The sequence below is a fragment of the Glycine max genome, chromosome 6 (assembly GCF_000004515.6).
Source record: "Glycine max cultivar Williams 82 chromosome 6, Glycine_max_v4.0, whole genome shotgun sequence".
Lineage (NCBI taxonomy): Eukaryota > Viridiplantae > Streptophyta > Magnoliopsida > Fabales > Fabaceae > Glycine > Glycine max.
Window position 1 is genome coordinate 16,816,319 of NC_038242.2, and position 13,537 is coordinate 16,829,855.

The 13,537-nt window shown below is 29.1% G+C and overlaps 1 protein-coding gene across 1 annotated transcript; it reads right to left on the bottom strand.

The window, feature by feature from the left end:
• Positions 1–3,702: 3,702 nt before the first annotated feature.
• On the bottom strand, positions 3,703–5,919 carry LOC100787967 (transcription factor PRE3). Its single transcript, XM_003527018.4, has 2 exons — positions 5,312–5,919; positions 3,703–4,019 (listed from the first exon to the last, which is right to left on the bottom strand). Exons 1-2 carry the CDS (start codon positions 5,438–5,440, stop codon positions 3,870–3,872), a joined length of 279 nt encoding a protein of 92 aa, XP_003527066.1. The 5' UTR covers positions 5,441–5,919; the 3' UTR covers positions 3,703–3,869.
• Between the last annotated feature and the right edge of the window lie 7,618 nt (positions 5,920–13,537).

The following is a 13,537-nucleotide window of genomic DNA, read 5'->3' on the forward strand; positions in this document are numbered from 1 at the left end:
TTAGTATGATATAATAAATAAGCTCTATCAATTTATCAATTGTATCAATCATTTAGTATAATATAATAAAGGCGAGCTCGAGGCAGAAAATAAAGCATATAAGGTTAGTTATGAATTTTATCAATTTATTGTTTGTTATAGGATTTTATTTCGTAGATAATTAGTCATAAGAAGTTGATCGAGTTTAGATTCATTGTTTACATTTATTTAGTTGGGTATATGATTTATATTAGAATAAAATTAATATATTTGTTTTGTAAATTAGGTCTGGTTGGTTCAGTGTAAAAACAAATAAATATTTAAAAAATTTACAAAAAACAACATCTATTGACCTTTACAACATGGGTTTTGACCAAAACTTTTACATTGGTTTTTGCCATAACCAATGTCATAAACACATTCAACATTGGTTTTTTTTATTTCATAACCGATGTAGAAAGTGTTTCAAAATACACAATTCAATATCGATTTTTAGAAGAAAAAAATTGATATTGTTTTTTGCACTACAACATCGGTTTTTTTTTCCTTCTAAAAATCGATGTTGTGAGTGCACTACAACATGAATTTTTAACTAAATCGATGTTGGTTTCTGCATATTTTACATTTTTTGTTTATTTCTTATGATACAACATCAGGTTTCTTAAAAGCCGATGTTGTATAGTGTATTTTAACATCGATTTTCATAATTGATATTAACATTAATACTTTTAATGTCCATAGTTTCAATACCAATTTAAAATCGATGTTAAATATCCAAAATAATCGATGTTAAGTGCATTTTTTTAGTAGTGTATAAATAGAATACAACTTATTCATAACATTCTTAAATAAAAAGTTATAGTATAATATGATAGGTTAAATATAAAATGAATTAAATGGTTGACTTTGAAATCTTTTTTGTGTTTACTACTCCAAAGAATGTCATACTATTTACAACCTAGCAACAAAACTAGAAAGAGATAGTGAGAAGGGAAGGAATTGTAGTCCATGGGTAGCCAATAAGAGCTACGTTATAGATGATCACCAAGAAAATTTGTCTATCTACAAGCATGAGTTGTCATAGTATTACAAGAGAAGCTGATCTCCACTCTTGGAGTATCCTATATTAATTACCCAATATCCTCAAGTGAGATGATTTCTTGAACTAGAAACTGTTTTGATCTTTTTATCTCGCTGTTTTCTCTCTAGGTAAATTACTCAAAACCAAGAACTAGATAGAAAAAGAAAAACATATTTACCCGTGAAATAAGTCTGACTAGGAATCCATATGATTCATTATTTCACTTTAAAAATTTGATTTATCTTATACACATCAATCCAAAATTAATTAAAAAATTCTGTTAATTAAAAACATTAATTTTTTATTCTTTTAATTTAATTGAAAACAACTTTAAGGTAAATAAAAACAATTGTTTAAAGATTAGATATAGATATAAATTATTTTCCAATTATTACTGACTTAGTCCCTCTATTCTTGAAATGTTCAGTTAAGTTTCTTAATTTTAAAAAAAAATATTTTAATTTTTTTTTCTCACTTATTTAACGTGTTGTTGGTGCCAATTTGAACACACTACACCAAAATTATTCAACCTTATGGAACAAATCAGTCAAAATTTGAAAGGATTGGATATGATGAATTTTATAAAAAAAAATTTGTAAAATCCAAACCATCCCATTTACATGCAAATGTGTATGCTTGAGATGGATCAATGATTTAGACCATTTAAATTTATTTATTGTTTTTAAAATCTAATATACTTTTTATAAGCTAAAATTTTATTAAAATACACATAAATTCAACACAAAACTAATATCATACACCAGATGGGGATATATATATATATATATATATATATATATATATATATATATATCCTTTAATTCAAATTTATAAGCTAATATAAGAAAATAAAACAAGAAAATACATAAAGTGTCACGTCCTGATCCCCTATTACAACATTGCTCAAAATGTGCCTGCTCACCCTCAATTGCATTCATCTTAATTGCAAGTTGCAATATTCATTTTAAAACATTTAATCTTTTTATCAAATCATCAAATCCCATTGATTAATTTTTCATTTAATATATAATAATAATAATAATAATAATAATAATAATAATAATAATAATAATAATAAACATTGGATTCACTGGTCGGATGAATGAGTTAACAAAATTAATCATCAAAACCCGTGAGTCAACCCTAAAGTCAATGAATTTAAATGAGTTAGTTTAGATTTTATCTAAACACACCAAATATCCAATTTAAACTCTTTGAATTATTTTGATCAATCTAAATTTGTGGATAATGCAGACATGTGAACACCGACCCCTATTAAAAACCAACACTAAATTTAAAATTCTTGCGGTGGACCATTTTGCTAAATGGTAGTTTAAACTGCCTCAAATATTTTTTAGGGGTATTTTTAATATTTATAAGATTAAATAATTGACATACATAATAAATAATGGCGGCTGTAACTATCCTAAAATTTTGTTAGAATTTTTACATTTTCCTTTATTTTTAAAAACTAATAAAAAATAAATAGATTAAATATTAATGGCAGTCTGAATCGAACCTAACTCTTGGAGAATGTTTTTACAATTTTCACATTTTTTAGAGGTAGGTTAATTCAATACGGTTGGAAATATGCTAGCAGTTTAAAAAAACTGCCTTATCTTTTATTGGGTTTTGGATAAATATTTTTCTTTTTTAAATTTAAATAAAAATAATATATTAGACTTTAAGTTTCCAGTCAAAATAATTTAATTTTTTAAAGACATATATCATATATTTATATTTTACGGTCAGTTTCAACTGTCCTTATGTATATTTTTAATATTTTAAAAACATATTAAACTTTGGAATCACTGCATGATACATTATATGTTATGAAATATATTTTATGTAATCGTTACTACATCAATTGTATCATAAGCAATGTAGTAAATGATGTAGTGAGATTTTTGCAATTAAATTAATGCAACTTTACGATGTTGATTGTTTATAAACTGATCTAGAGATTTCTTAATTACAACATTTAAATTGATGTTGATCTAATATTTAACATCGGTTCAAATTTAAACTGATATAGAATTTTTTTCTAACATTATTTGAACTCTCATTGTCACCTTATATCTCTCTTACATCTCTATGTGTTCTTCACAAACACTACTCTCTACCTCACCTCCACCACAATTGAAATCGTTGCCAACATGAATGCCCCCCAAACCACCTCAAGTCCATAACTATGAACCCATAACACCACTGCAACCCTTGTTGTCACCACGAATCCATCTGAGTGCGTCGTCCAATTTATTCTCTATTTTATTGTGTTTCATGATAAATTTATGTTAAAAAAATTTGACTAATCAACTTTGATGAGATTCTTTTTTTTAATCACAATTTTTTATTCATAAGATTCAAATTGATGGACTTCTTGATTATCACTTCATTATTTAGGTAGTAACTTTACAGCTAGTTATCCATTTCCGCACACGAAACTGTATATATTGCGGTCCAAATTATAGAGAACCTTTTCCCCTGGTAAATAATTAAAAACGATAGGGTCAAATTTCAGACAAATATTTTTTAAAAAAATGTCCATCTAATATTAAGTGTGCTTAGAAAGAGAAAATGTATATTTAATTTAGCAAAGCACGAACTCTGAAACTTTTATTTAATATATAAGGAAATTGGGCTTTGCAAAAGCAGTAATCATTCATATTAGTGGACAAGAACCAGCACAAAAAAAAAAAAAAAAGTGAAACGAAAAGAGAATAAGAAATACACGACCAGTGACTGGATCGGTTCACAAGTACTGAAGTGTTAACTATGAATTATACGATAAATTAACAACTGCACCGATCTATTGCATCAGTAAATTTCTAATTATTGCAGCTTGAGCCGTGTCAGTTGTATCCAGGAGCTCAGATAAACGCTCGCTTAGGTCACCCACTTCCCTGTGTAAGCTTCTAATATAGTTGCATGTCTCTTGCAACACCTTGGAAGCTGAAACCTGGATGCATTCAAATTTCACTTGATTAAAACAGCTAGCTCTACTATATATATATATATATATATATCAAAATTCACAACATACATAGAGTTTGTAATATAGTAACATTTTTATGCTCGATTTGTTTTTCTTTTTGTTTTTCATGAATTTAACTAAGATATGCAAGATCCTACAAATGCTGGACATGTTTGCAAATAAGAAAAAGTCAGAAGGGTTTCAAATATTAACAAAATGTCAATTTAACTTGAAGAAAAAAGTATTTCAAAAGTTCCAAGAAAACATTCATTATGGTAACTATCGATATCTCACTATTTTTTATCCTAATTAAGAATATCTAGGTAAGATTATGTTGGGGAAGTGCTAAAACTTAACTACCACTTGATTTATCAAAATGGCAAAATCAGCTCTTGCAAGTAATTAACTTGCAACATAATGAAACATGGTTTCAAAATTGCGGAGGATGCAATATTGAGGGTCTGCAACGGCATCCACACCACAATTGCATTGTTTTGTTAAAGAAACAAAGAGTGATTATATTTTGATAATAAAAAATTTCAAACACTTAAATAATAATTTTTTTTATGTTCTATCACATTATATTATCAATCAAATTAATCATTTATCTCTCACTTTTTTTCTCAAGTTGTAGATAACAAAAAATTGTCCAAGAAATATTTTTCAAAAATAAAATCACAGGAAAATCCGTAACCTAACGTAACACTGCAACACGATGGGTGAAATAACCGCATCAGACCGCAACGCACTTCATAGTTCTCATACAATTAGTTTTTCATTTTTTTTCCCTTTCTTCATTTTGTAGATTTTTAGGGAATTTTGAAGGGTTAGCTAGCTACATAGAAAAATGATAATGAGCTAGTAACGAGGGAGAGGTAAAAAATTTTAGAAGAAGAACAAGAGTTACAGAATGTTTAAAATGAGTCATGGTGAATTATATTAGTGCAAACATAAACTAAATTCACACTACAATAACCGCACTAAGCACCGCAACTGCCCTAATGCCCACAACTACAACCGCAATTTGAAACCATAATGAAAACAAAAATTAGTAATATGCTAACACTGATGCACTGATTCTTTAAACTTGATAAACTATCAGTTTTGTACCCATATCTGTGCATCATATAGTATACTAATTTATAGAGCTTAATAATAAAAAAAATAAGTTAGAAGTTAGGTAAGTGTGAATGTGTACATATAAACACAGAAAGAGAGGAAGAATCTTGTAGAGAACTTAAAAAAAAGTTAAATGAATATATGTATGTAGGAGGAACCTTGTCAGAGCGCCTATCGCGAATCTCTGGAAGAAGCTGTTGCAACTTAGAGACAAGATCATTGATCTGATCATCGGTGATATTCCTTGAACTACTTGTTTGCCTTGACCGTGACCTCCTGCTAGACATCTTATATATGTAATAAATCAACTAATCTTAAGTCTAATGGTGAATCCTAGCCAATAATATGTAGTGATGAGTTGGTAATGATCAGTTATGAAATATAGCTAGTGACAGGTGAGAATTTGAAATTGGTAAAACTAATTAAGTGATGTAGCTAGGTGGGGTTGTAGAGTGTGTACAAGGAGCTAGCTAGTGATGTTGGGGATCGAGAAAGAAATCAAGACAAGTAGTAATGCATGGGAGAAAGAAGAGGGCTATGGTTGTATTTAAATAGTGTCTTGGAGAGAGAGAGAGAGAGAGTGAGAAGAATCACCTTTCTAGAGATATGCTATAATATCGTCCCAGAGTGTTCCCAAATATGGGGTTAGAACTTTCAGAGCACCGTGTGCATGTTTCAAGTGAGAGAAAATGAACAAGAAAGAGAGAGAGAGAGAGAAAAAGAGAGAAAGAAAGGCTTGTTCTTTTGTTTTCGACCTTCTCAGTCTGTGTCAGTCTCTACACGCAATACCATGTTATCTAAAGATTTCCAACAATGCCATGGTGCAAAAAATTACTATTATATTCTCGGGATATTTTAATTAATTTTTGAGAGTGTAGCCCTTTTGATATAAGAGCTTATTGCAACCTATTTAACAAAATCTTATTTTAACGACTCTTTCCAATAACATCCAGAAATTTGTGTGAGCGGCGAGTGAGGTCACTGCTTATTAAAATAAGCAAATGATTAACCAGCATTAGCAGCAATGAAAAGTTTCATCCTAGATCTTTATAGATATTAATTATATGGGACAATATAAAATAATGGGTAGACAAAGTGGGGGAACAGCAAATTAGGGTAACGTGATCACCCAGAACTTAAGTTGACTAGTCAATGCAAAAAACACTCTCTCCATTTATGTTTTTAATTTCTTAAACAAGGACATGGTCTCCAAGGCGTTTCCAGAACATGTCTATTCCAATTTCCAATCGAACCAAGATCATCCAAAAGAAAGAAGAGAATCTGAAAATGAAACGCTTATGTTTGACGATATTACCATGGCATTTCTAAATTTTGGTGAAAAAACGAAGTTGTAGATTGATAGCAAATTACAGATAGTTTAATTTGCAAGCATATACATATGAGCTTTAAGATTAAGGTTGATTAGGACTTCAATATCATAGGTAAAAGGGAAATCATGTGCTTTATTTTTCATATATACCTTTTATAACAGTTAGCTAGCAAGGGGAGCTGGAATTTGGTCATATATATGTACTGTGATGCTTGATGTTAGAATACCCCATTATACTCTGTATAATGATATTTTTGTCTTATCAGAAAAACAATGATGAGGGTTACATTTTAGTTTTTCAATTCATATTACAATATTGGTGTTTGGGGGCGAGGAGGAGGACTCAAGGGTTGGTTTTCAAATGTCTAATTTAAAGAGTGTCATGCAGTCCCTTATTCAATTCTTTTCTTCTGCATCATTTTAGACTTCTCACTTCTGACAGCAGTTTGAATGGATGTATAACAAAGGCAAAGAAATGAAAAATGTAAAGTGTGTGTTTGGTTTAACTTTTTTTAAAAAATATATATAACACTAATTTTTACCAGTTTTTAATGCAGTTTTTAAAAAGTACGCAATTATTTATTCAAAATTAATCCCAAGCAAATTTACATATGAAAAATGACATTCATTTTCTAAAAAGCTTATTAATAAAAAGAAATGAAGAGAAAATGAGATGGTTTGTGTCACCATAATACAATCACAATGGTGTTATTATTTCTATTATTGTCACTATTAATTGTCATCATTATATTTATTATTATTATCATCAGTGTATTATTATTATTATTATTATTTTCATTATCATCATTATGTTTATTATTATCATTATCATTATTATTATAATCATCATTGATTGTTACCATAACTAATTAATATCCTTATTATATTATTATTATTATCATTACCATTAGTTAAGTGATTTTTTTATCTAACTCTTTTATTTTAATTCTTTACTATTATTCTCACATAAAAAGGTTATTCTCATAGAATAAGTTATCCAAATTAATTAATGAATCATTATTAATTATAGTCTTTCCTTACATTTTATAAAATCAGCCAAATTTTTAGCCGAGAAAGTAAAAGTAAATTCGTTCTTAATTCAAAATTAATTAGTTTTACAAGCCACTTAAATTAAATTCATACAAAGGATGGATTAATATAATTAAGGTTGTGACAGTACAACTACATTTTACTCATTTTTGGCGTTAATTGATATTTCTTCTTTTGTTGATAAAAATAACACTACAAGGATGGATTAAAAAAAACACTAATAACATAAGAACTTTAACTTGCAGTACAACTACAAGGATATTGGATTTTACGAAAGCATTTTCTTGTAGCCAAATAAGAATGCCTACGGAAGATCTTGTCAAAATTTCTTTTTAAAATATCAGTAAAATAAAACAAATCTAAACTCATTTTAGTTTTCATTTTAAAACTAGTAGAGTTTTAGTTTCACGCTCTCACTAGCAAGGAATCAAATCAATCTAAACGAAACAATCTGATTGGCACAAAAGCATGCCCACATGATCATAAATTCTTTCTAACATGGATACTCGTTTATGTAATGATTGTCTTTGTCTAATAATATATGGACAAAAAATAATAATTTTATTAATGTATAATAGAAATATATAAAAACTATATAATAGCCGCCTCCATTTTTTAATTTCTCCTTTTTTTAATAAATTATTTTTTATTTATTTTCTTCTTCTGCCTTGCCTTCCTGTTTATTTGATGATCTAATTATGTAAATCTATACACTCAAAAGATCTCTACCAAAAAAATACACTCAACAGACGATTAATTAAAATTTCAAAGTTTGAACTTTTTTAATTAAGCAAGTAAAATTTGAACTATAATTACAAATTTATGATATTTAATAATCGAATTAAAATTAGTTTTAAATATTTTATAAGTTTTGAACCGTTACGCTTATACATTAGTTTAAATATAAGTTGATTGGTTTTTGTGTGTTTATAAAACAATTTATTAAATACCGGCAAAAAAATCATAACAAATACTACATTTTAAGAAAATATTACATAGACAATTACATTATGTAAATTATTATATATTTAAAATTTATAACAAAATGTTGTTGGTGCTTTTGAAATTAAATGAAAAACTTTATTATCACTGATCAATTGCAAGTTTCAACTCTCAATTACTAACTACTTTTCATTGTAATTTTCAAACTATTTCAATTAAATTTTGTACATAATTCAATATTTAGTTTATTATATTTTCTATTGATATTTAAATCAAATAGAATCAAGAGGAAAAACTAAATTTAATAAAGCATGATAATTATGTAATCATGAGTTCTTGAATAATGTAACGGTTGAAGAAATAGATGAATCACAATTATGGAGTGTTGTGTGTTGGCTTGTTCAATGGAAGGAAGATTTTTCAATGGATTTTTGAATCATTAATTTCATTTCTTTAAAACCTGAAGCTCAAGATAAATGGAGATGGGAGTGGGAGAAATGAGAAGAGTACACCACAAGTCAATTTTTGTATTCTAATTAATCAGGTCTCTGCTGCTTCTCTTGAAAAATTCTGGTTGCTTTTTGCACAACTTCATGGCTTTCTCTTGGCAAGTTATGCTTGATAGTCTCTGCAGAATCATCAACCAAAAAAAGAGGAAATTTGTTTGGGAACAGCAATAGTTACATTGCATCTTCTGTCAAACAACTCACAAATTTGCAGAACATCTTTATTCTTTGAAATTTGATGCAGGTTTGCTTTTAAAATCTAGTCTAGAATTTAAGTCTGGCTTGGTTATTCTATATGAAATTACCTTTGAACTATAATTCTTTCTTATTTCACCATATATGATAATTTCTTTTTTATCTTTAAAAAAGAAGTACAACACAATGGAGTCTAAGAAAGTCATCCATCTTAATACTATTCTCAGAAAATACGCTTATGAAATTCTTTTTGGTTGGATGCATTAGAATATATGGTGCCTTGATTTGTAAGTGTGGTCAATTTGGTTACTTTGTAATGAATTAGGCAGGGAACTGTTGACATCAACACTCAAACGGATTCTGATCTTGTTAAATTGCACCCATGGTCTTGTATGGCATCCAAAGGTAGGGGATTCTCTTTTTATGTCAGATTAATATATATATATATATATATATATATATATATATATATATATATATATATATATATTCCCCCATTAAGTGTGGAATACCTCTATAAGAATTAGATAATGAAGAACTGTTTAGGAACTAGCTAGGGTATGAGAGTTGGAATATCCCTCTTCTACTCCAATAATAATTTTTTTTTCGGATATAAAAATAAATAATGAAGAGATAAATGCCATTTTGCTAATCAAAGCTTTCGATATAACAAATGCACTTGCTGCTGTGTTTTGACCTTCATATGTATGGTAATAAAAACGCATGCAAATTGATTAGTTTTAATATTTTTTTCTCGTTTATTTAAACATATGAATGATTTAAATTAACCCTACTAGTATAGCAATGAATAATCATTAGCTGCACATAAGCAGTAGTGGTCCAGTTAAAGTCAAGGATTTACAAATAGAAAGAACCTTTGGACTAATTGTAAGGATAGTCATCTCTGAAAGATGATCATATATTAGGCCATTAAAATTAAGTTAATGCATGATGGCTTAGTAGAAAAAGACAATTTAATGATGAAAACCTTAAAATAATTTACTACAGATCGTAAACTACCTCAGCAGGTATTTTTTTTTTTTTTTTATAGTGGAAAAGAAACTACGCCTAGGTATATTATTAACTATTCAATCAAAATTAGCAATTCATCATACAAATACTTTACATAAACAAGCAAACAATCTACAGCTGCCTCTTATAGTACATATCACATGACATTGGAAAAAATAATATTCAAGGCTGAAAAAGTATAGCAAAAGGATCAATATGAATACTGAAATATTAATATTGATGATGGCACTGGAAATTAAAAGGTGCATGCAGAGATGAGATTGCTCAGCGTGCATCTCGGGGCACATGACCTTGGATCCAATTAACAGCGAGGACTGTGCTATTGATCACGAGCATCTCTCATTTCTTTATTTCATCTTTCATTAAAAATGAATCAGGTCCAACAAAGATATATATCATGGTATGCGCATATGCTCTCTGTACCATTTACATATAATATTAAACCTTTTAAGTAATTAATTAGCCCGTTTTATATATATATATATATATCATTCAGCACTTGTTAATTAGCAATCTTCTCGAACTTGCTGATATATATTGATCTCGATTCTCTCTAGAGTCGGTGTTCTGAAGGACTTAAATGGGTATGCTTTTCATTAATTAATTAACTATTGATACGAATAATTGGCCCCTCTCAAGTTGAATCTCCTCAAATATTGACTGAAGATGAAATTCCCAACAGATATAGCTAGTTTTATTTTGGTTATTTTACTGTACGTGTGATTTAGAAATACGCATCCCAGCTACAATGAACTTTTTAGTGTTGGGTAGATACAATGTGATAGAGTTCGGTCAAACGACAAGAACCGCCTCTATTGTATCGTAATTCATGATGTCAACATTACATTATTACTAACAACTTGATAGTTTGAATGGAACGGTTTACTAAGATTTTGAATTTAAATTTTATAGAAGTAAAAAATATAATTGGAATGAAAAATCTAACCTTATTAAATCTTTTAATGTAAGTTGAGTTTAATTTAATTTTATAAAATTGATTTATAAGATTGTATATTTCCATTTATATATTATTTTGGTTTACTCAACCTTACAAAATGGATAGGAAGATAAAACTTATTTTTGATTTAATTTGATTGTATCACTAATATGTGTGGGATCTCTAAATTATCAATTAGGGTTTTCCAACACATAAATTAACTATTAATAAAAGACATCAATGAATATTTTATACTTATAACGTGATTACTTAAAACATATATATAATTCAATGCAAATATCCATACAAATATCTAACCCCCTAGAGAGAGAAAAGAGGAACAAATGGGGTTCAATAATCCATTGTATTTTATAGAACGTTTGATTCATCCGAAAGACCGGGTACCGTGCGATTAGAATGTATTATTAGTTCTTTTAGCATATAAAAATGGTCTACATTGTAAAATTATCATCCATCTTCCATCCAATCGAGTTTAATTAGTGTACAGACATCAATTTTATTAATTTGGGCAATGTACCATGCTAAGGAAACGCATGTATAGGGTGATCGTTGGAGTAGTTAAAAGCGAGTGCACGTGTTGGGACTTAGAAGGAGCATCTTTATCTTCCCTCCATGCATTGAGGGAATAAAATAAAGGCGATAGGAAACAAAGAGTTGAAACTGAAACCCTTTGTTTAAGCTTTCGACAAAAGGTAATTATAATGATATTATTCTCCATCGGTGATTCCTGCGAACAAACCGCAGAGGCAGAAACCAACAAAGGTTTAATTCCACACTTTTGCATTTGACAAGTTTCTAGGCTTAACTGAAGCCACTGTTTTCGGCCGGTGCTTCAATAATTTGCATGCAAATCCCACTTAGCTTCTCGTAAAACTCATGATCCCACACACAATGGGCGGTTAGCACTTTATATATACACCATCGTTGTGTACAAGTTTTGATATAGAATTTTGATTTTAATTTTACCAATGCAAATGCTCTAAATTATCTAATATTATTGTTGTTCTCATAAAGAATAATGTTGGTAGGTCACCTGAGTATAGAAGGCATAGGTATTAAGATTTGATGCCCCTCTTTTGAGCCTTGAACTTTCAAGACATGTAAAGACTTGTCATTGTATGCTTATAAAACTTTTATATTGATTTGTGTTAATGCTTTGTCAGATGAATATTAATTGCCTATGACTGATATTCAGCCTCTCAAACGCCAGGCCTAAGAGATGAAAGCGATAAGTTATAGGATGATTATGATAATCCCTATAATAGTAAATTGTAAATAACATTCATGTTGTTACTACCACCACTAATCACTATCCCGCCTATTACTATTCTCTCACCACAACCCCAGCAACAGCAGCCCAAATTCCTTGTCTCCCTGTCATTGTTATTACTACCAGTCTACCACACTCGTACCCCACCCTAATATTACCATTGCCACCAATGATGTCACTGCTACTGGTGGATCAATTCTTTTACTAAAAATCGATGTAATTCTCATTTTCATGCGTGAAATGGAACCTTGAAGGAAAAATAAAAGTTATTTACCTTTAATATTTGGGATATGTCATAAAGTTATTTATTTTTAGGCTTTTTGGGTTCTTAACATGCAAGATTTTTATAACTAAGTATTGCGAGCTTTGTTGTTATCAGTAGTAATGTTTAATGCGGGGAAATAGAGGGGGAAGGAGGGATCTTTTTGTAAGTCTCACGTTTTTTATACTTTATTTAAATTTAAAATTTTGTCATATATATATATATACAGCATAAGTGATTGAGGAGGTTGTTTGCAAAATTGCGATTAATTGGTTGATGGAAAAATTCCATCCACACGTTAATTTCATTAAATAGTTGGCCTTTGTATAACCGTGTGAATCGTACTATATTATTACTTTTGTTTTTCCCAGGAAACACAGAGAAAAGTGATGCAACTTGCAATTCATATAATGCAAGTTGACAATATACATAAACGAAATGTGACGCTAACTGATTGATGCAATTGGCTGTACTAAATCTGGGATTCGGTCGATGATGTACCAAACCTTCCGGAGAGTGTTTACATCATCGAAATGAATGAATTACATATGGAGACAGGAAACAATGAATTTCTCCCTCAGATATATATAGAGCATCTTTTGTACCATAAATTCCATAAAAATAGTTAGTCATTGCATAATTATAAAAACTGAACCGACCTGATAGATTTGCTCAGGACTTGATACTTTGGGCGGTCCAATTAAGATGCACAACCAGAAATGTAAACGATCCAGTTTGATTAAATCGGGTTGTTGAAATCCAGAGGTTCAGACCGAGTTATTCAATTTGATCCGATTAAAAAGATGGATTTTTTTTGAGTTTTTATAACATGTTAAATT